The sequence below is a fragment of the Pseudorca crassidens genome, chromosome 2, assembly GCF_039906515.1.
Source record: "Pseudorca crassidens isolate mPseCra1 chromosome 2, mPseCra1.hap1, whole genome shotgun sequence".
NCBI classification, from domain to species: domain Eukaryota; kingdom Metazoa; phylum Chordata; class Mammalia; order Artiodactyla; family Delphinidae; genus Pseudorca; species Pseudorca crassidens.
The window spans coordinates 85319587-85344623 of NC_090297.1; the positions used below are offsets into that span (position 1 = coordinate 85319587).

The following is a 25037-nucleotide window of genomic DNA, read 5'->3' on the forward strand; positions in this document are numbered from 1 at the left end:
ATGTTAGGGACATTTTGTTGTTTAAAATGAAAGTTCTACCCAGGCTTGGTTGAGTTTATAACCCAAGTGAATATTTATAGATGAATTTATAAATCTTAGAAATAGAGTTTTATGGAAATGTTAACGGGCCCTGAGGTACAGCTAAACTTGTTTGCAGATACTGCTATAATTTCCAGTGTGTGTATGCTTAAAAGACTGCAACACAAAAGACTTTTTCTAATGCTGTAATTCCGTCAGTTTATTAGACTGAGTTATAGTATGGGAGAATATTCAGAAACTGCAGCTTAAATGAGAAAACGCGAATGGTGTTACTTATATAAAATACTACTGCAATAGTTCTTTTATTAATTTTTAATGTTCAGCACCCTCTGTGACCTCCTTTATTCTCTTGCTGTCAACATGGCAGGCTGGAAAAATTGAAATGGGCTGACAGAAAACATAGTGCACGTTACAGCCCAACTCTGGAATCTCTCGACTCTCTTTCTGAGACACATGCTAACTTGCTCCATGTTATTCTGCATTACAATAATATTTAAGGCCCTGTTTGATAGCTCCTGATAAAAGGGAGTTCTGTCTGGACCCTGAGCAGGTGCTCCTCTACAGCCTTCCTCTTTCTGACATTGTGGGAATGGCATTCAATTAAAAGCAGAATATACTTTTTTTTTTTTTTTAATCATGGCTTATAGGCACACTTCACGCTCTCAAAACATAATACCTCAGCATGGAGAGAGCTTTATTTGTGTCTATGCAGCCTCTTCCAAAAGCACATTTTGGTCTGATTCAGCAATGCTTTTCTTGAACAGTGGGACACTGCTATGTTATGTATATTTACCACTGTCTCTATCACCAGGGAGACTAATCCCCATACCAGTACAGTCAAGAACCTCACAGCATTGTCTTTGCAAGACCAAGTTCATGCTGTCACAGCAACAGAGTGCACAGGGCAAAAGATACTGAACAGGACTTTGGGATTAAAACTTCTCTTTCTGTTTCAAATGCAAGCGTTCTATGATGAGAGAAAGTGTGCAAAGGTATGAGGTCTGCAAATATCTTGTCAGCTGAAGCTATAAACATAATGTTTTAATGATTTATTTCACAGTTGTGAAGGTAAGATTTTTGAAGAAGGTAGATTTCAAACTTCTAGGAAGACTGGAAACTAGCCCAGACTATGAAAAAATATATTAAAATCAGGGTGCTTATATTCTTCTTTTAGAAGGCCTTGTTATTAGCCTTTACTAATTAATGATGAGACAATTGTGACAATGAGAAATTCTGAGTAATGCACAGACTGCAAGAGAATAGAATTTGTATGAAATCCTATCTTGGTATACTCTCTTCTTGTGCTATCAGTCACTTGATCAATCTGTCCCATCTGTCATAACTATTAGGAGTTTTGACCAGCAGTGAGTTATACGAATTTGGGATCATAAAAGGCACAGTATTCTTGCTTGTAACATGATCTCTTGATTTTTCACCAACCTCCAAGGAAGCAAAAATGCAAGGAGCGGGTAACACCTACCGGACACGCCTCCGTACGTAGTCCGTTTCCCAGTGCCCACTGCTGGCCAGGGTGTGCCATCGGCTTTTAATCCCATGAGACCTGAGACGGTGTTGGTGGCTGTAACACCGTCTGCGCCACCTATGAAAAACACAACATTTTTCTGCAGTTCTTAAAGGGACGATTGCTAAAGCCCATTCAAACCCACACAACCCAGAAAAATGCACACTCTACTTTCTCTTGAGAACATTTCCTCCCCTCAAATATATTCACTAATTTCATTCCTACAATTATACTTAAAATGCTAGACATAAAAATTTTTAATTAGCACCACTTTATTTTTCCAATTATTATACAGATTTGTGGATGCCAAATGTTTTGTATTCAGTGTTATTTTTCCAGCTAATTTACAATATCTTTACAAATCAGGATGCAATTTCCATTGGATAGCACACAAGCATATATGATTTGTAAAATCATGCATTGACTGTATGATTTATGTATTCAAGATATTTATTGAGCATGTGTTTAAGGCAGAGTACTAGATCCCATCAAATATAAAGGGAACTCATAAGAAATTTCACCTGTGGAAGCAGCTATCTTTTTAAAAAGTTTCATTAAAGGTTCAGGTGCTATTGCTGGACTGTTATATTGTGAAGTCATTCATTTTGGAGTGGTTTGTTGTGACTGTGGCTTCGGTTCACAATTGTTTGTGTGTAAACCAGGTGTTCATTAGGAAAAATGATAGATATTCTTGTATTCCCGGGCCACTTACTAGCTTGAGTATAGGTATGGAGCTGTTACATTTGTGAGGTCAAGCGCTCAATTCAATACTTTTCTTAAAGTTTAAAGAGAGATATGCACATCTATTTGTGGATAAAGATATATTTTAATATGGCTATGAAATTTAGGCCCATACTTACATAACGAGGCAATTGATGTAAGTCAGGTTCTTACCTTCCTTTGCAGCTCTGGCGATGCTTACGATATCAGTGACATTTGGGGTCAACTTGGCAAAAAAAGGAATCTGAACAGCTTGCCTAACCCAGCGACAGATGTTTCGCACCAGCTCTGGATCCTGTTCAAATAGGTCAGTCAAATATAGAACATAATTAAAGAATTGTGATCAAAATGTGTGCTGGAACAACAGCAAAGCTGGAGATGTGCAAGACAAATCCAACTTGACAATGAGCAACATGATATATTTCTCAAATTCCTCCTCAGTATTACATCTAGACTCATTAGGGAACTAAGGTTAACACACTTCAAGTGAACTGCAAATTCATCACATAAAGGTTAAATTCCTCAAGGGAGCCTTTGGAAAATAAAACTACAAAGAACCAAATGGAAGAAAGTGTTTCCCACTTCCTGTTAAATAATGTCAGAAATAAAACATAAACTTCTGGTGATAAGTTCGGGAACCATTACAGAATTTCTAATGACCTCATTGGTTTAAGCCTAATAAAAATATTTGAATAGCTGACTCCCAGGTGAATGGTATGAAATCTGAAGTCTATTGTTTTCATTATTAGAAGACTTAGTCTTGTTGAATTGTATTCAAAAGAAAATATGAGACTTCCTAATCAATCTAATTACGGTATATAGTATATGCTAATATGGGGTAATTCAGCCTTAGGTTACACACGAGCTGATCAGTAACTTTAGCTTACTTTTGCAAATGTTGCCAAGAGCTGTGTAGCACTTTCCAACATTGGTCAACATGAAAGAATTGATTAAAATGACAAGAATGAAACAAAATATCAAATGCTCATTTTTAAAAGCAAGGAATAGATGTTTTCCTCTGCCTGTTTCTTGTGATTTTTCAGGCTTCTATTTTCTCATGGGACAAGTATCATTTAGAGGGCAATAACCTATCCTTCCTATTGAAAATAACTTAGCAGTAGTAATGTTCTTTGATTTCAACACATACAATAGTCCTTTTTTTTCATTACTTTTAGTGCAAAATTTATTCTGACAGGTACTGATAATGTGCTTTGATAAATTACATTAAAATATGCAATAGCAATTCATTATTGAACTTGGTAATATTATCTTAGGAAGTTAAAATGCTTTTTTTAAAAAATAAAAGATCCACCCAGAAAAATGCAGACATATATTTAAACTATGAAACAGTAGGCAAGTATTTCATTTGTAATTAATATTTTTATATGTAAGAAAGTTACTCTTTGCATTTTAACCTTTCGAATTCTTTTAAGATGAGATTTCTAATGTTATAACCTTTAGAAAGAACCTTTTCACTTAGGTTTAATGTATCTTGATCAGTCATCTTGTATTACTCTACAAGTTATGTGTTTGTGTGCTAAGACAGTGATGAGGTAATTTCTGTTGATTGTTATTGTTGCTATTCAGCAAAACTAATAATTTCAACAAGAAATCTTTGACTTGGCTTGTTCTCTTTTCAGAACAGTAATTTCTTCATTAAACATAAATATTAAAAATGCACTATATGGAATGCTCTACAGGGCATATTGTGTATTATGAATAGTAAAATCTGGAGACTTAGCTGTACAAATTCTAACTCATGAAAATGGAGATCTGCCCCTGCCCATGCAATGTTCATGAAATATTTATAACCACTGCATTGGCATTATGAAGACAGTTGCATCTTTGTGACTTTCATTTTTAAGTTATGAATTTCCATGGGACTTAGCCTAGAAATGACAGTAACTCTAGATGACATCAATTGCATGTCCTTTGTGAAAGCTTTCTTTAAGGTAGAATTTGCCAATAATTTAAAGATCACTTGAATTGCATAATACATGGAAGGTAGCCTGATAAAAATTAGTATAACAAATTTAAAATATTATCTGGTTCCAATAGAGTAAAGACTAATAATCTGATATAGGTTTCTAAATGGCTTTCAATACTATTGACCACTGTGTCTTTATATTTACTTTGAACATCTGTCACACTTTTTTCTGTTGATTCTCACTAGCTGAATACTTTAAATGGATGCCTCATACATTGTTTAACACTTTGAAATTTGTTCAGAGTTTTTCAGTTTTTGTAAAAAAATATGGTCCATTGGTTACCTTTATTTACTTGAATCATCTGCTGCTATTTTGAGATACCATAGTTTAATCCCCCGATAGTTCTATGAGTAAGGTTTATGGTGTTCAGATATATTTTACCTGTCTTCATACTCAGTTAAGCCAGCTGTTTACTAATCTTCATACCCAGCTGAAACACAATTTGATTACCTGAGAATTTTAAGGACAACTTATAGCTAACATTATTGTAAAAATTATTGACTGTTCCATAAATTGCAAAGTTTTGTTTGCCAGGAATAATAGGGAATATTCTAATACAACTAGAAATGTGGTGAGGCTAATAACATGAAAAAATGAATCTGTATACTTTGGAGAAACTATTCACACATTCCTATTTCCTCACATTTTTGATATGAATGATCGAGATCTAAAAAAATTAATAGTGCTTCTGCATCTTGACCTTCTCATTTGCTAGTGATAGCATCAGGTGGCATGGCCCTTCCTAACAAGCTAATTTTTAGAATCTTATTGAAATGAATAAATTTTAGACAATTTCTAATTCTCCCCTACAAAAAGTCTTCAGGATAGGAAATACACAAAGTTACTACAACCTCTCAGACAGACTGAGACTTGAACATTATCCACACCAACAAAAATTAAATAAAAGAAGACAATTCTGGATTGCTTTTCTACTTCTAGGCATATAATATTGTAGGCACTCAAAAAAATTTGTTGTGTCAATGAAAGAAGACTAAATGAAAACTTGGCAGATTTTCAATTTCTTTCTTTATGTATCCATCAATTTATAGATTATGTTTGGGTTTAAGAAAAACACAAATATATGTTATGATAGATACTGTCTAAAAGGATGAAATTCACTAAGACTTCTTTACAAAGCAGGAAAAATTCTGAAGAAGAATGGTAGATAATCATGGAAAAAAGAACAGCTTAACAAGTCTTTTAAAGTGTCTAGTCCACAAAAAGCCCACCTGTATCACCAATTTTTTACTGGCTCTTCCTGCAGATATTCATAATGTGCATTCCTGATCATGATTTGTAATCCCTCCCATAGCAACTGCTTGTGTGTGTGTGTGTGTGTGTGTGTGTGTGTACTACTTTAATACCTGTTAACCCTTTTTTTATTTATATGATCGCCAAAGAAAGCTGTGAGGGAGCAGAACGGGTTTTCCTGTGATGGAGGTGTGTGATATTACTAGCAAGAAAGCAGTGAAGCCCTTAAAGGAATGAGTGACAGGTCTGGGGAGCACGTGGTGGTCTTGGGGGTACTACATGACGTGAAGGTAACAGATCAAGCCTGTGAGGTGCTAAGAAGAGGATAAAAGCAAACTAGAGATAAATGTGGCCTGTGACAATTTTAATGAGGACCAACCCTGTGTCTGTCTGCAATTAATACACTCTGGAATAGATTCCTATGAAAACCAAACAACAGTGACAACAGCAAAAAGCAGAAAATGTATTTCTGAGCAGACTGTTTGTTGCAGAAATTTCCATTGTCCAAAACTGGCTGCTTTTAAAAGCTTAATGTTCTATCTGGGCCACAAGATAATAATTTTTAATTCTAGTAACTAGCATGTCTCTAGTTACACATTAAGGGGGTTCTATACATGATGCACCCTGCTGCTTTTGAGGACCCTTAGATGACCTCTCTATTGTAGGACAGGTATTTTCACCAATTACCTAGGGCATCGAATCTCACTGATTTCATGCCCTGTACACAGGAATAAGCACTAGAGAATGATTGTGAGAATTTCTTGATAAGTTAAATTACTAGTGAAATCTTTGACTTTAAGAAACATTTTCTCCAATTTCCCTGGTAATTTCCGCTCTGCACAATTCTTTTCAAAATGGTTTTCTTAGAAGGTGGCATTTCAATGAACCCACTGAAAAATTTTACCAGTTATGAAATGTTTTCTACTAAGGAACTCTTAAATCTTAATTCACATGGCATGCTAGGAAGTAGCTAGCATTTTTATGTCCACTTTTCTGATAGACAGAACTAGGGTCTAGAAGATCAATCTGAGTACCTATTGCTCCTTCTTAATTTTCTTTCCCATTATCCTGTCCTAAACCATCATCTTCTTTAGCAAAATTGTTCCTTAAAGTAAAATGCAGCCATCAATTGTAAACTAGAACTATAAAAGGCTTCTACTTCATATATACCTGTAAGACTAGCTGTAGCTTCAGAGTAATAGGCAAAAGTGATATATTTATCCTTCTATGTCAGTAAAGTAAGACAGAAAGAGTTAACTACTCCAGGTAGAACTATTAGTAAATGCAAAGACTAGGCATCGGAATGGGGATGTTTTAAATTAACTTATATTTTAGCATGTGTCCTTCTTGCACCAGTTTTCCTGATTTAAGAATTCTAACGATGGCATAATCACCTTGGAAAACCGTTTGGTGGTTTCCTCTAAAGGTAAATGTGCACTTACTAATCCATGCAGCAATTCTACTCTGAGTAATATATTCAAGAGACATGAAACTATATATCCACACAGACTTGCACACAAAAGTTCATAGCAACTTTTTCAAAATAGCTCCAAATTGGAAACAACTCAAATATCCATTAGTATGTGAATGAAGTGGCATGTCTACACAACGGAATACTATTCATCAATTAAAAAAAAAAAAAAAACTAAACTACTGAATCATGCAACAATTTGGACTTAATCAAGGAAACATTATTCTCAGTTAAAGAAGTCCACAAAATGGTACATGCTGCATGATTACATTTATATGAAATTCCACAAAGGAAAAGCTACGCTGACAGAAAGCAGAGCATTGGTTGCTGTCACTGAGGTTTGGGGATGGGAAAGAGACTAAGTAGGAAAGGGCATAAGGAAATTTTTTAGGGTAATGGAAATGTTCTGTATCTTGATTGTGATGGTATTTACATGAGAGTAGACATTTGTCAACACATATCAAATTCTATACTTAAATGTATTTTTTTCTGTTATAAGTAAATTATACCACCACAAATTTCATTTAAAATTTTAAAATAATTCCAAGGGTGTTCAAATATAAATAGAAAAATTAAAGCCAGTGGCATTCTAGGCAATGTGGGTTCTATCCTTTTAACAAATTTTATTTTAACAAATTTATTTACTGACGACAAGGCACTGCAACTAGCCTATGCTGGAGACAAAGATGAGTGAGACAAGGAAGGCAGAGTCTACTAGGAAGTACAACCCAGGCACATAAATAACATGTATGTTGGATGTTGGATGTTAAGTATAAAAAAGGAGATCCTGATATGCGCTCTTATTTCGGAGTATTTGAGAGCATGTAGCACAGAGTTCAGCACATAGTAGGCACTCAACAAATACTGTCGACTTGATAGAGCTCACATTGCATAAATTAACATTGACTTTCTTATTTCTATTTACTCAGAAGAAAACTGGGAGTATAAAATTACTGGTTCCAAGATAACCTAATAGACAACTGTTTCAGGCACTATGGATTATGTTAGACAATGGTGTTAAAAATATATAATACACTATCTCTATTCTTAAAAAACAAAACACTTCATAATCCAGGGGGGAAATGCATAACACAAACATATAATATGAATATAAAATGCTATAAGTCTATAGCAATGTATCTGTATATGCATATAAAATATTATATATATATATATATTTTTTTTTTTTTCCTCCACTTCCCTTGTGCCTTAAGCTGAAGATGACACAGAACTAACTGCTTGTGTGTTCTCTCCTCCCCAGGCACCCGTAGCCTTCTCCATTCTGATTCTTGCTTCAGGCTTTTCTTTCTCTCTCTCTGCCCAGAATGTCCTTCATCTCTTGCCCCTTGGATAACATCACTTCCATCCTACCTCAACACAGGATGGGTTAATAAATAATGACTCCCTTTTAAATACTCTCATAATGTTTCTTTATTACTTCATTTATCACAGTGTTTTATAATCATGTTTTTTTTTTTCCCCATCTCTACCAGACTATTAGTCTTTTAGGGGATGTATCCTGCTCTTTTATCTTGATCCTCTTATGTAGAGTCTAAGACACTAAAGATAATAAATACTGTGTTGAACAAAAGAATGAAGAATTCCTAAATGTGGATCAGATTTCCACAGTCAGCAAGAAAACAACTGTCCCTTCCCTTCAATGGAGCCAAAATAAGCTGGAGATATTAGTAGTTCTTGCTCCATAAGCCAGTGGAATTTGGAAACAGTCTTGCTGTTCTCTACCAGCTAGCTGGACTGCCTGGAAGACAGCTGTGCCCTCCTGTGGCCCGGCAATCCATTAAAAGCTCCCTGAGGTCCTGACTGCCCATGGCCCTTTCTGTCTAAATCTTTAGGATATTGAAGATTTTCCAGTCTGCACTCCTAACCTTGCCTCAAGTCCCAGTCCTTGGTCCCTGGGGCCTGGTGGGGAAGTCTATCCATAGTTTTGCCAGTTAAAGGGAACTTGCATTCCTTTAAATACCATTTCCTGTGACTACGGTTTAATGCCGCTGTTTCTTCCATTCAGACAGCATTTCCCTAGCGTACCATTCCTCTGATATTCCTAGTGTCAGTGTTCCTCATTCCCACACACTTAGTTTCAGAAGCTTAAACCTTTCACAAATGGATGAGAATTGCCATGAACTATTTAGATAATTCTTAAGAAGTAGGTAGTCTTTGAGTCATTATTTTTATCCCCTCTGATGACTAGCCCCTCTTTATCCCCTCTGGTCCACTAGCTCACTTCTTTATTCCCAAGTGACAATGTAATGATGGAGGTCAGCTCTGAAAACGGTTCAAACTTCAAATCTTCCCCTCCACAGTTTGTCCCTATGGAAGCAGATTCAGATTTCCTCAGATTGTCTTGATCCTATCTTAATCCCAACTAGAAATCCACTGCCTCAACTGACCATGGCAATAAAGTGGGAGAAGTACCTGTTCAGTAGTCAGGCCAATGAACATCTCCTGCTCACAGGTCCATGTGCTATTCTAGCCAATGAGTGTCTTGGGGAGGCTCTTCCTCACAGCACTCTTGCTGTCTTATTATACAAATACCTTGAGTCTCTATTGTAGGAACCCCAAATTATAACAAAAAAAAAACAAACAGAAAAATAGAAACTGATTCTGCAAGTTAAGGGGTCAACTTTTTGAACTGTTGAGAAATTGTATAACCTTTCACCAGAACTAATGAGTAAATACACTAAGGTGACTTAACTAGGATCCGAAATGTTCTTAATGAGTACACATAGAAGCAAGCAACCATGACAGACCCAGACATGCACCACTCAGATCCTCCTTCAGGAAGAGACTTGTGCCCAGCTGCTACAGTGTGGTAGAGCAGGCAACTTCTAACTGGTCCCTCCTTCAGATCCCCTTCAGCTTTCAAGCTGAGGTCGGGATCCTCTTGGGGAGGCCCCAGCCAAGACAGCAAAACTGTGGTACAGGGGCCCAGCCATTTCTATCCAATGCAGGATTTCCCTAGTAGGCCATCTTTGCCCTAGGGCTCTCTGTTGGACTGGTGAAGATTCTTCTCATATCTGTTTCAGGGTCTGACTGCTCCCCTTCCCCAATCCTGCTTCATCCCTATTCGTCCCTATTCCTTCCACAAGTGTTACTCCCCAATAAACCTTTTGCACTTCTAACTCCATCTATGTGTCTGATTCCTGGAGACCTCAATTCCTTACTTGAATTTTTTTTTTTTTTTTGCGGTACGCTGGCCTCTCACCGCTGTGGCCTCTCCCGTCGCGGAGCACAGGCTCTGGACGCGCAGGCTCAGAGGCCACGGCTCACGGGCCCAGCCGCTCCGCGGCATGTGGGATCTTCCCGGACCGGGGCACGAACTCGCGTCCCCTGCATCGGCAGGCGGACTCCCAACCACTGCGCCACCAGGGAAGCCCCCTTACTTGAATTTTTTTAATTCTCTTTGTGATAGGGTTAGGGTGTATTCTAAGAAAGTCAAAGAAGAAAAAGAAGCTCACCCAAATGACCCCAGGGTATCTCACTGAGAGAAACTCAAGAAAGCTAAATGGAATCCTAACAAAGCTCTTAAACCCAGCTTTCCTGGAAGGTCCTGGAAACAATCAAGCCTAGTTTACTCAACAACGGACAATATATGCTTCTGGGTAAGAAAGGGTCCAACATCAAGAAGCAGGACTAATTTTTCCTGTGAAAAAGACTGCGTTAAGGGACATAGTAGCAGACAATGATTGGGTGTCCTCTGTTCAGATACAGTTCAGAGTCATCACTGGAGAGTTTAGAAACCTACCTTACCTTTTGATTCAGAACCTGTTGGAAAAGACACTGCTGTGATGTGGGACACTGGAAATGACTGTGCGAAGTCTATAGATAAAGGAGATGATACCTTTGTGTCTGAAAAGCCAGGTCTACCCATCAGGGAAGTATGGCCAGGGGAACCAATGCACATGCTAATCCCTACCCCAGTGCCATATCTCTTGTTGATAAAACAAATTAATAACAATCTCTTTAAAAACATCATGAAGAGGTCGTCTGGCAACTTCCGGCAGGTGTGTTGGGTCTCTAATATTCTATTCTAAAGTCTGCTTTTGATTTCATATCCATTCTCTTTGCCTGAACTCTTGCATTTCTGGACTTTATCCTTTGCCCACTTCTTTTGGGATAAGACCCCTTTGAGTCCTGACGCTTACCTCAATTGGCCTGCACGTGCCCTGTTTGCATCCATATTTGATCCATGACTTATTGGTCAGTTACAGGCAGTCATTCCTTTCTGCTTCACAACGATTTTCCTTCACCTCTGCCGGATATTTCCATCTCTACTTCCCTTTTATCATCTCTCTCCCCACCCAAATGAAGAATGAAGCAGGCTCCATGTCTGTCTTCATAGGCAAAAAATGCCCTTTGAGAACCATACATTGGCCATAGTTCACAGAAATTAAGACACTTCAAAATCCTCTACATTAAAACATGTTTGAAAATGGCTTATTCTTTTTAGCATTCTTTACACTGAGCCCCCCAAAATACCTTGATCTTTCCTTATATGTGGGGTGTTATTTATTTGTGAATTCAAAGGTTAGTATTGTCCATGATGCAGAAAAAGTGCTGTCCATAGTCTGTTAATGAAGTTATTCAGTGTAACCTGAAAAATCTTATATGTGGAGAAACAGGCTATGAACATGCTTTGCTGATACCACCAGTAGGGGTTCAAAATTGTGGACCAGCTGAGCCAAACTGAAACTCAGCAGGCTCCTCCATCACTGCCCAGAACACACCGAAAAGGCTTCAGTGGGTAATGAAGTGACAGCAGTCACTTGCACTTCTGTGTATGGATTCATTTTAGATAAGGGCAAGTAAGTATTTAAGTGTATAATATGGAGTTTTTATTCTTTGCAGACGTTAGGCAGCTTGTCATTTGTTTTCTTAATGTAAAGCATTAGTGTAAGCAGTGTAACAATTGATATTTTATACATCTGTTGGTCTACTCACTTAGCCTATGTTTTTGAGTGCTAGAGTTAGAAAACAACCAGAAGCACAAAACCTCAGTGTCTTTATAATCCCCTATTCGTGTGAATGATTAACTGACACAGGGAGGAGACTAGTGTAAAACAGCCTTCTGCCCTGGAGCACCCATGATGCTGATACGTTTAAGACGAAGAGTCTAGGGAAGCCATGCTTCTGTCCTGGGAACTTTATGAAATCCAAGCAAGAAGGAATTACTGTTGAGGCAATTTTAAATAATGTAGTAGAGGAAACCTCAATCCCTTGGCAATGAATGGTTTCAGCTAAGGGGAGCTCATCCGTAACAAGATGGTACAGTTGCTTAAGGGATTTCTTCTGCTGCTGCTAGAAGAGCTAGAAAGAAATATCTAGGCCTTTGTTTGTTTTGCCAGCTCAGTAGACTGATTTCCCTCTTTGAGCTGAAAAGGATTTGGAGATAACAAAAAGTGGGGTGACTTTATTGAAAAGTGTTTGCGTGAAAATGTGGGATGGGAACGATATTAAACATGACCTTTTGTAAGTGTGATATTAACAAACTCTTGACAGATAATTCATGGATGTTAGCTTTTACTCCAAATTTTGAGCAATCTGAACCTAACTTAATCTTTATCAATGTATTTATGCTCATGTGGTTTGCAAGAGTACACATCATAAGGTGTGTGTGTGTGGGTGGGTGTGTATGTGCATGTGTGTGTAAAAAGAGGATTCTCTATTTTAAAGTCTCTCAGGTGTCAAGAAAAGGAACCATGGCAAGCCTACCCCTGCCCCCAACCCCCATTACTGAGGGCTTATTACAAGTATATATGGAGAAGTAAGAAGGTAAGTGAAATGTTTTTGGCAAAGGAAGAGCCAGTCCTCTGGGGTCTGGGATGTCTGTCACTCATCTTGTAGGACACACAGCAGCTCTGGTGACCCACCAGTGAAATCAGTGACAAAGAGCAGCTCTTACTTTCTTGTTTTTCCTTTAAGAGTTGGTGTCTATTGCTTTTAGGATTAGAAACTCTGTGATACTAATGAATCTGCTCGCTCTTTTCAGTATCTCTTTTTCCATTTCTACTTCTACTCACTTTCTCTTTTTTCTATATTGCCTTTTTGGTTCTCCCAATCAGTTTTTCTACAATCCACCAGAGAATCTATATATTTCAAAACCAAACCCACAGAGAAGATCCTCAGATAAAAACAGAATAATATTTTTGTTTTGTTTTTTGGCCGTCCTTCCTATTTCACACCCTTCCCATTTATTTTGTTAAATTCCCACTGTATGAAGTATCGGTGGAACACAGAAACTATCGCCACTATGGAACCCACTGAAAAGAAAATTTTTGTCTCTCTACTCTCTGCAACCAACAAACAATTGCATGATTCTCGGCATGGCCAACTGATGCTGCAGCCAAAATTTCAGTCTCACAATCAGAAAAGTGGCTGAAGTTTCTTTGTGATAGTGTGTGGTGCAAAGTCTCTTGACAGTATCCAACAATGGCAGTAGTGGCAGATAACAGCACTGGTACAGGCTGTGCATTATCTGGGCAATTGTTGCTACCCATTCTCTGGATCCATTTGGTTTCTGACCCTTTTCTAAGCCTGTTGTTCCTGCCTTCCCTGATTCTCTAAGACATCTTGTATCCTGCCAATAAATCTTCTTTTCACTTCTGACAGCTAAAATCAGTTTCTGTTGCTTGCAATTAAGAGTGCTAAATGATAGTCAGAGAGCCAGTACCCAGTACAGAGTGACCTTATTGCTTGAGTTATGGCACCACACTCCCTGAAAGGCTGCTGATCTCTCTTTATTTAGACTACAGCTGGTCACTTTCTGCTCAGGGTACAATATCTAGTCCAACGAACTGTGGTCAAAGTCTCCAGGACACATGCTTTTGTGACAGCTTGTACACAAGATATTGCTTTTGGTCACTTCCCTTTAGAAAAGGAGCTTTAGGTGTGGCAGGTACTTAGCTCCATGGATTGTGTAGAGTAATAAATAAATAAATAAATAACACTTTTTATTTAGCTCCTAATAATTAACCTGAAACGTCCCATGAAATGTGAAAATTACAAAAAAATAAGGTATTAATTTGTCCTCAAATACAGTCAAATTAGATCACTTAGGGCACTAAAGATTGGTCAAAGTCAATAGAATATATAAATGGCTTTTGGGATTAGTATACGTCATTATTTTTCTATAAATCATTTAGCATTTGAATATGTCATAATAAGCAAGATGTCATATAATTCAAGAGACCCTTGCAGAAAGAAGTAATACATATCACCCAGGTACAGGAAAGCTTGATTTGAAATGTATTAAGAGTAGCTATGAGTTCTTAAAAGATGGATATGTAAACAGAGAATGGTAATATAGCCCATAAGAAAAAATATCCTGAGGCCCTGAAATTAATTTAAAATATGATCTCCCTTTCACTCTGAATACCTGCATGATTACCAATTCAACAAGGATCTTTCGTTTATCCCAATTCAACTTTACTGAGGTGCCTGCAGCCTACATGGTTGATAAAACAGTTAGGAAGCTTGCATGTGGGGAAAAAACCTTCAAACTGCTTGATACACAAAATCGTATTAGTATTAAAAACAGGTGAGTATTTACTTTTGCAATATTCAAGAAATGTAAAGTACCCAAAGAACTGCTAAACTTAGTTTAAAACTTTGCACTTTTTTTTTCCACTTAAAAATAATAAGTGTGGTAACCCTTACTGGGTCATGTAATTAACATCTAGATGTTGCAGCATATAATTAGGTTTTTAGAATATTGGGCAAAGGCAGCATCCAGTATCAAAAAAGGTTTTACTCATACATTTCCAGTTGCTAATATTCTTAGATTTTAACATGCAACAGTTGAAATCACAAACGCGACACAGTTACTTCTTACTTTATCCTTTCTCTGCTAAGTAAGGTATTTGTGGGAATTCAAAAACTATTGAATCTAAACCTTACTGGACATTTGCAATCATCCTGCAGTTAACCACAAAGACTTTATGAATGGTTTCATTTTGGTATAAGAAAAAGACATAAAAACAACCCCAAGCAATTTGCTCTCCTTGAAGTGTGTACAAAGAAAGTGGGAAGTTAGTGGTAGAATGATTACTTTTATTTACTTCTAAAGTGTGTGTGTGTGTGTGTGTGTGTGTGTGTGTGTGTGTGTGTGGTGGTGGGGGACTGGAGTCTTGAAAGAGTCACAAAATGGCAGCAACTGGATTAGGGCCTGTGGAGAAACACATGGATAGGGAATGCATAGGAAGACTCTAAAGCATGGGAATGCACTGTGTGATGGGAAATAGAAAGAAAATTCCAAACTATTGCTTATGAAGGGAGCAGAGAGGAGATATGGCTAAATGGTTCAACTAGAGTTTAGAGTCAGCTTCCTACAGATTCTGTGCCTTATCCTTTAGACAATAAGAAAACACGAAAAGCCACATGGTTAAATCCCCGTTTTAGAAATATAATTCCATATATGTCTATGGGTTGAGTAGGATAAGATACAGAGCAAGCAGGGACACCAATCTGAAAGAGAAAAAAGGCCTAGTGCTAGGCAAGAACTTCAAGTGGACTAGAACATCATTTTAAGGATGAATATTAAAAACTTTCAAGATTAGTACAAATTGGAGTTGGGGAATGAAAATCAAAAATAATTCTGTGGTTTGTAATTGTAGGAGAACAGTAATTTCATCAAGCAAGTGAGGAAATACTAGAGAAGCAGGTTTGGCAATAAAATGATGAATTTTAGATACATTGAGTTTGAGGTCCCTATAAGACACCTAGCTGAAAGAATCCAGTTGAGAGTTAATAGGAATCTGGATCACAGGATCACTAAATCATAGGTTTATGAGTTGTTAGTATGTAGTTGGTGGTTGAAATCTTGTGAAACCCTTGCTATGTCAGAGAGAGAAGAGAACAATGAGGAGGACAGGATCCAAGGAAGAAGGGAAACTCCAATAAAGAAGATGTAGATGTAGTTCTTGATATAAAATACACCAAAGACATCAGGTAGGATGAGGACTGAAATGTAGGCAAGAGATTATACCCCTTAAAGTCACCGGCAATTTATGGCACATATAGCTAAACATAATAGGGATGGAGACATTACAATGGTTATGTAGTTATATCTATAGATACACACAGCCCAAGAAAACCAAATAATAAATTTAATCTGAACTATCAGAGCTTAGAACTGTGCTTGACATAAAAGGTGTATGCAATGAATATGTTGAGTAATTATCATTTTATTGTTATCACAATTAGAACTAATGACACAGTGGAAGATCATTTGCTATGTTATGAGGCAATGCATATATGTAAGGGAGACTATATGACATTTTTAAAGGAATCGGTTACAGTTTAAACAATATCTCTGAATTCTAACAATGTGAAATCCATGACAGTCTGAGATCTAAATAATTAGCTTTGTTAATTAAATAACTTATTGAAATCACAGGCCTAGATAGGACTCAAAGAGGTTATTTAGACCATTCTCAGGCAATATTAAAAATAACAAACATACAACACAGTGATTTACAAGTGCTCTCACACATTGTAACTTAATTATCCTTAAATAATTCTACGTTTTGTTTTCTATCAAGTTATCCCCAGTGAGAGATACAGTAGACCCACTTCTCACAACATTTGAAGACAAATTCACACAAATCTCTTTTGCATCTTAATACAAATTAAAATCATATATTTCTGTTTACCTTGAAAGAAAAAAATAAAAATTGTTTAATATAATTTATACACTATCCTTGCATTAAATCTTTCTTCAAATGTCATTTTTAAGAAAGTTTTCCATGATTATGAAAGGATGATTTCATAACTATTGTGGAGTAATTTTCTGAATAAATTAATTAAAAAATTATTGACTAAGAAAAATTAAAATTACTCATAATAAAACAACCAAACAACAGCACTATTAAAAAGGTTTATTTCCTTCTATTTTCTTGGAGTAAGAATACAGTTTCCTCAAAACTTAATTCTTACCATTTTTACAGTTGTATATCCTTTATTTTTTTCATTATATCATGTGCACTTCCTATGTCATTCAACTTCTTTAAAAATACTATTTTGATATCCATAAAATATTTCATCATATAGATATACCCTATTTTACTTAATTATTTCCCAATTTTTGCACTTTGAGATATGTCCAGTTCCCATTATAAATAACACTGAACTAAATCTCTTCTGGTGATTGGTGCTCCTAATTCCCTTGCTTTTGTTCCTAGGTGCTGTGTTTATGGATAAAATATGAATTCTCTTAAAGCAAGCAAACAAAATCAGACATTTAGAATATATAACCCCTTAGAAGAGCTGGATAGTCAATAGACCTGGGCCTGACACTAGTGGAAACTTATGTTGCTATATGTTATCATGGGAGCAATTGGTGAGGGAGACAGAATTGGATTTTTCAGTTGATGCAAAATAGGCGAGAGCCCAACCACAATCAAACAGTCAGCTTTTAGCCTCTCCCCCATCCCCCCGCACCCCCCCACCCCGGCCCTGGACCTAGAGCACACAGGGCTTCCATGTCTCACTCACAGATGGATCTCTCCTCAGTTAGCACATGTACAATTTGGTTCCTCCACAATGTTTAATTTAAGCCAATGCTACTCATAATGGGATTTTCCTGAACCTTATATACCACAGATATCCCTATTAAGAGATAAAATGATAATGCTATTATACTGTGGCCACAGTCATTTCTAAATAATTAAGAAATAGACAATAACCTATGCTGTACATATAAACCATGATATGCAGTCAAAATCAGTCACTACGTAATTTTAGAACAGTCATGTTAGCCCACTTATGTTTAACTACCAGACCAGAATTTGTTAATACGCTTCCTCCATCCAAAATATACTTCCCCATTCATATTACACACATTAGTTCCAACCCTTGAGAGAATTAATTTCTTCATTTATCTTTCCTTAGGATTTTATATATACTTGTATTTGGATTGCTCAATAGAAATGTATTAGACGAATGAATGAATATTATTTGTTATGTAAATGGATAATATGATATAGAAAAAAAACTTTAAAATGTCAATAGGGCTATACATTCCCAAAGACACATTAGTTAGAAAAGACTAGGACTACATACTACTAAGTGAAAAAAAAAAGGTCAAACTACATTAAATACAGGCATGCTTTTATAAAGCATCCTTATGTAATCTTTTGCTAATTATCTGAGAATCATATACATACTTTTCTTTTCTTTTCTTTTTTTTTGCGGTACACGGGCCTCTCATTGTTGTGGCCTCTCCTACTGAGGAGCACAGGCTCCGGACGCACAGGCTCAGCGGCCATGGCTCACGGGCCCAGCTGCTCCGCGGCATGTGGGATCCTCCCGGACCGGGGCACGAACCCGTGTCCCCTGCATCGGCAGGCGGACTCTCAACCACTGCGCCACCAGGGAAGCCCCATATATTTACTTTTATACAACTAAATTTCCTTAAAATTTGCCAAAATTTTACTGTGATTATGTTGCAATCAATCCTTACAGAAAAGAGTTATCATTTATAAATTCTTAGGTTAGTTTTATTACATCAGTTCTTCATAACCAAGAGGCTTTTTAGTTTATGTCTTTGTTTTATTCCACATTTAATTAAAGCTAACAATTTGTTTAAAGTGCGATAAATTAAAGAAAATGTTTCCCAACTTGAGTGAGAGACAATTTTTAAACGTTACTTCCTAGATTTTTGGGCAATTTGGTAGGATGAACTTAATAACCTAAAACAGCTATTTAAGAACAAGAGAAAAGAATAGTTGTAAATCTGAATTTTGTTAAAATTGCACAAATAGGAATGAGCATTAATAAAAATATGTTTTGTAAGATGGAATTGCTATGAATTTGAAGTATGCATAAATTCATTTTTATGGTTATGCCATTAACTTTGAATTATCCATATTGGACTGGTAAGAGACACTTATATTATAAGCAAACTCAAAAGCAAGTATATTTCTCTTTGGGATATAATCACAGTTACAAATGTACACTTTTAACTTTCTTTATTTCCAGTATTTAATACTGGATTAAAGTGATGCTTGGTGAGCACTCTGCTGGTTACTAACAGGTAAGGGTAAGAAATATCTTTGAGTCACCATGCATGAATGAGACACTAAATAAATATCTTACTCTACATTAAAGCAAATACACTATCAGATTATCTTATACCATATTTGTGAGTTTGATCAATATTAAATATTAGCATATTCAAATTTACAAAAGAATATACATACAATGATCTTTTATTTCTATGGTATTTCCCATAACTTCTGCAATACCAAAAGTACACTATGTGTTTCAAGAACACTTGACAATTTATTTAGACTTTCCAAAAATTTCAAATCAGAGCTTTAGTATAAATTTTATTATTAGTTATACATATAAAATCTTAATATACAAAGAACATTTTACATATATTCCTCTCTTCTTAATAGGAAATGGATAAACGGACAACTGTTTGAACATTAAATATCCTATAATTCATCCTGATATAAAAATGAAGACCTGAAAATAAATACTGATTTCCTGTTTATAAAAGAAATCAGGCTGAGTCCCATGTCAACAAATGAGTTTGCAGCAGCTCTAAAGAAACTGTAAAGACGATCAGTCTATTTTCTTTTTTATTATTTTCTTGTCGTTTATTGTCACAGTTGTTGCTTAATGAAGATGTGAACTTGTGTAACTAAAATCTGCACCACAGGAAACAATAAGGCATCATCAGCCATATGCAACTTATTTGCATAGTAGTGGGCTGTGTGTTGTGTAACCAGTTGTAACCATCTTTTCCTTATTTGGTGATATTCATCCATTCATTCATTCATTCAACAAATATATATTCAATTACTATCTTAGTTGCTGGGGTAAATAAGTAAAGTGAATAAGACAAAGTTATGGTTCTCATGGAGTTTTCATTCAACTGGGAAATACAATAAGGAAAAAATAAATAAATATGTAACACAATTTCAAGTAGGTAATAGAAAATTTAGAGCAGGGTAAGAAGATAAGGAGAGAAAGAGTGACGGGGCTGTGGGTATGGTAAACTGAAGATGGGTTGCTTGGTTTAAACCTGAGGAAGTCACATTTAAGTTTATGTATATTCTATGACCAAAACAAATAATCACTTTGCTTTTATAGTACCTTAAAATTATTTTAATTTCATTTAGTTAATTTTTTTTCTTTGTTCCTAGATTTTGAATTGTTTCAAGTCGGAGACCATTTTTTTTTTTCATCATGCAATATCATCCACAGAGGCAAGCGTAATACTGATATACAACAGGCACAATAGAGGTACTAATCATTGACTAAATACTCATCACTTTAGATAAAACTTTATTAGAACGAGATGTGACTTCAGAGCAAATACTATGTTGATTTTATATGATCACTACCTGTTTCTATTACCTAGTTTTATGTTTAACACAATAACAGGAAACTGAGATGCAGATGTTAGCTAGTAGAATGCTTGTAAAAGTTAGACTAATTCTTAGCTAAGTGATTCACTTATACTAACCTCAATGTACAATTCAAATTCCTTGCAAAACTATACACTGCTATATTTTATATGAGATCTCTCACCAGTAGTTAAAACTGCAAATGCTCACACTCATGTTAAAATGGGTTATGGCTAGGTAGTGAGATTTAAGGAGGAAAGGAAGAAAGGTAGGAAGGAAGGAAGGCACATAGGCAGGCAGGCAGGCTAAAGAAGACTAGACCTAAGTAACTGAATTAACTCCTCCAAGGCATCATGGTATTTGGTTTTTGTTACAGATTAAATGATCGTGCCATATATTTAGAGTGGTTTAGGAATGACGGGTGGTTTTACTTTTTCAGACATAGATATAGAATAGTATAAGATTAATTGAATGCCTGCTTTTATTAAGACAATAACTTTAAGTTCTACTTAAAGTTACATAATGCTTATGCTAGAGCAGGTGTTCAGAGAAATACAATCCCATAGTACTAAGGGGATATTCTTGGTACTATGTATCTATTATCTAGGAACATTTACATTAGAAGAAAGAATACCTTATTTCTCTCAGCTTTAAGTTTAATATTCCAGGTCCTTTTTATTCCATCTGAGATGCTACTGAGATAATCACTGTTAATTAACCTCTGATTGTGTACCTAGGAACACTGAGAATACACTTGGTGTTTCTGGGCCTTGATACACCCCTCTTGCCTTGCTGTGCTATTTGGCATTCTGAGGTCTCAGATACCTCCTTAAAATGATGACACATCCTATCTGTATATGAGGTCTTTGAGCCAGTTCTCCTGTTTCTGTTTTACAACTTATATAAATGTATATATATATATATATAATATATATACACATACATATATATATATATATATATATACAACCACATATATTTAGTAAACATATTAATAGTGAAAGTAATATGAAAGTAAGACTAGGGTTAGCATCACTATAGGCAAATTTTTTTTTAACATCTTTATTGGAGTATAATTGCTTTACAATGGTGTGTTAGTTTCTGCTGTATAACAAAGTGAATCAGCTATACATATACATCTATCCCCATATCCCATCCCTCTTGCGTCTCCCTCCCACCCTCCCTATCCCACCCCTCTAGGTGGTCACAAAGCACCCAGCTGATCTCCCTGTGCTATGTGGCTGCTTCAAGAAATGAAATTGAGTTATTTGTAGTGAGGTGGATGGACCTAGAGTCTGTCATACAGAGTGAACTAAGTCAGAAAGAGAAAAACAAATACTGTATGCTAACAATATATATGGAATCTAAAAAAAAAAAAAATTGTTCTGAAGAACCTAGGGGCAGGACAGTGATAAAAACACAGACGTAGAGAATGAAATTGAGGACATGGGGAGGGGGAAGGGTAAGCTGGGATGAAGTGAGAGAGTGGCATGGACCTATATACACTACCAAATGTAAAATAGGCAAATGTTTGAAGTAAGAATTCTATCTCTGAAGACCTGACCATTTTGTTTGATTCTCTGTCTTAAAGGCATCTTCATCTGCTCCAAGCCAAATACCCTGTCTTCATGTTTGAGCATGAATAAAATTCAGGATAGTCATCAACAAATGATAGTCGTGATGTATCTTATGACAGGGACTAAACATTTACCATTTATTGGGTCCTGGCACACTATAAGCAGTAAAATAAATCACAAGCTCTGGGGAAATAAATTGTAAGTTAGGAATCAATCAATCAATAAATTCCTTATGATTACTGGTGTACACTGAAAAACAGTAAAAGCAAGAATTAAAACTACTACTTAATATAGTAAGTCTCTGATATTCATAGACTAAACATTTGAAGTCTCAACTCTTTGTGAATGATCCCATAGAGCATATATTAATATGTAATTTTATATGAAACTTGGAGGATGTTGTGAGCTTGGTCTGAGTGAGTCACTTGGCCAGGAATAAGCCTAACTTTTAAGAGCTTTTCTAGCTAGCACCTATGCTGAGGTGCAGGCTTAACTTTTTTTTTTTTTTTAATACTTAGAAGTACAAAATAATTTTTGAACATGTCAGAAGACTTTGTGTAGAGTGAATCCCAAAGAAAGCCAATTGTTAATTCTCATGACGGAAATAAGGAAAAAGTGAAACAGTTTTATAAAATTGATGCATCTTAGAAAATAGAAGTTCTGTATAAATTTGGTGGTGACTCAGGCAAAAATTAGTAACCATATGCTCTATATGGGAAAGAAGAAAAAGTGATGTTTGAAAACGTTTCGGCCGGTGCTCAATTCAGAATTTATGTTAATAGCATTATAAATGACTTTAGTTCTGTTTCTATAGAATCATTACGGTCTACAGGGACCATTTAAATATTTCAGTTATACTTTACTGCTTTTTATGAGGAAAATTATATATTATAGTGATACTTAGGGATTTGAGAAGGTCTTGGGACCTATCCCTCATTAATATTTAAGTCTCAGCACTTGTCGATTTACTTTTCTGCTATAATTTCCTGTTGATTCTTCAGTAATTGCTAAAATTTGGCTTATTCAGCTTATTATTGAACTCTTTATGAAGATGCAGAGTTTTCTTGAAAGTTTTTGTTAAATTTGACACTACAATGCATGGAAACTTAGGACTTAAGATACCTTAAGAACTGCAACTTCTCCAAATGTATATCCCCAGCTACTGATTCCTGCTGTTTGGTCATTTTTTGACTCATTTTTGAAAACAATGGCAGACTTTATGGGATTTCACACACAGTCTGTGGTCATACATAGTTTATAGTCTAAGAGGGAAGCAAAGCACGTAATCATGCTTTGTGTAGGCTGGTATGGGATGCTAGAGGCAGCATGATGGCATAATGAAAAGAATATGGGATTGGAGTCAGCTAACCCTCTGTTTTCCTGGATCTGTCACTTACCAGCTATATGACAGGTACCAAGCACATAGCAGGAGGTCAACATACAAGGTAAGCAGCACAAACTGCTGCCAAGTTTAGAGAAGGAAAGGGTCATCTGGGGCAGCAGTGGTCAGTAGAGATATTTGACTCTATCCTTGGAGAACAAACAAGCTTGACTGGGCAGATGGTGGAAGGAAATCTGTTCTGTGGCCCAAACACAAACGAAGGTGCTGCAGGGAACAAGAAAGTGGGGTGCATACTGGGGAAAGCAGAGTGTGTAAGTGTTGCAACACGGAGGTTCTGTGGACAGGTGAGGGGAAATCAGATCAAAACTGTAGATTTTGAAAGAAAGACAGGTTGCCTATCTCTGTGATAAGCTTCAGGAGAGGGTACTTCCTTTGTTTTTCATCATGCTTTCTTTGGCAACATGCACAGGAAGCTCTGCTGTCAGCTTTTTGTAGAGGCTGCTTCCTAAATTTAATTAGAAGACGCTTCCTAACACAGAAGCAGAGCCTCCCCTCTTCTTTCCATTATTGCACTTTATCTAATCAAACTCAGCTCCTCAAATTTCCAGCTTAGCTGTTTTCAACACTGCCTGTGCATCAGAATCACTTGTGGAGTTATACACACACACACAGGCCTTGGGCCCAGACTTCTAGACAAATCTAGGGAAGAGGGGTCCATGCACATTTTAAAGAGAGTTTCATTGGTGATTTTAATCTTCAGAAATGATTGGGGGAGAACTTGTAGCTCATATCTTTTCTTTAAAATGCGGGTCAAAGGTAGTCACCTGTTCAGATAAAATAGCATGCTTATTTCTCCTTGGGATAACTGTACATTTCTCCTTAAAATAATGGAATATGTCACCTTGTGGATTAATTGTAGAGCTGTCAATACCCAAAGGCCTACTTTATTTACCACAGTTCTATCTGACCCGGTGGGTCCCCACAGTCTTGCATTACCTCCCACTTGGCCAATTCAACAGATAGGACCAAGGATAACTAAATTTCTTACATTTTAAAATAACATACTGGAAAATATACCAGTGCAGTTGCTGCTCTCTTAAAAGTAGTACATATGCCTTTTTGAGGCAAAGACACAATGCAGTGTACTCTTTCTAACATTCTTTATTCTTCCATTCCTCTACCTTCATCCTAGTGACTTGAGGTTACCGAGACCTCCTTTCTCCCTTTACTCCCACGGGCTATTTTCTTTATTCAGTGCCTTATGTCTTGTCTTACGTCTCATTCTGTCTCTTTAAGGTAACTGGTTTCATAAATTTAAATCATGAAGTTATAAATAGATTAATGATTTTTCCTTATAAAGAATAGCCACATTTTAAAAGACAACTCCAGAAAACAACAATGTAATAATGTCTCCACCTCACAGAATGACTCAATGATGGTGGATAGTTCAGACACCACAGCACAATAGTAGGAAAGATACATTTGAACAAGTACGCCTTTACAAAGCGTCTCTGGAATTACACCTTGTAGACTATTCTAAGACTGACTAGTAGGTGCACAAGAAGTGTTTTAGAATGAAGAACTATGCCAACATATTTCAATAATGTCAAGAAAAGAGAATTGAACCAGGAGCCAGGAAACCTGAGTTCGAGCTTAGGAACAAGATGAAAATGGACCTGAAAAGGGGGGAAACAAGTGCTTAGAGAGATGGGAAGTGAACCAGAAAAGTACAATTTTTAAAAGAAAGGAAATAA

The 25037-nt window shown here is 36.3% G+C and overlaps 1 protein-coding gene across 1 annotated transcript in view; it reads right to left on the minus strand.

Annotated features, from left to right (window-relative positions):
* Positions 1 to 25037, minus strand: part of DPYD (dihydropyrimidine dehydrogenase) — an 806187-nt gene that overhangs the window by 219782 nt on the left and 561368 nt on the right. The window contains exons 17-18 of the mRNA XM_067726990.1: positions 2456 to 2576; positions 1520 to 1639 (exon numbers count right to left, since the gene is read on the minus strand). Of these exons, the coding sequence (XP_067583091.1) occupies positions 1520 to 1639; positions 2456 to 2576 (241 nt within the window). The remainder of the gene's footprint in view (positions 1 to 1519; positions 1640 to 2455; positions 2577 to 25037) is intronic.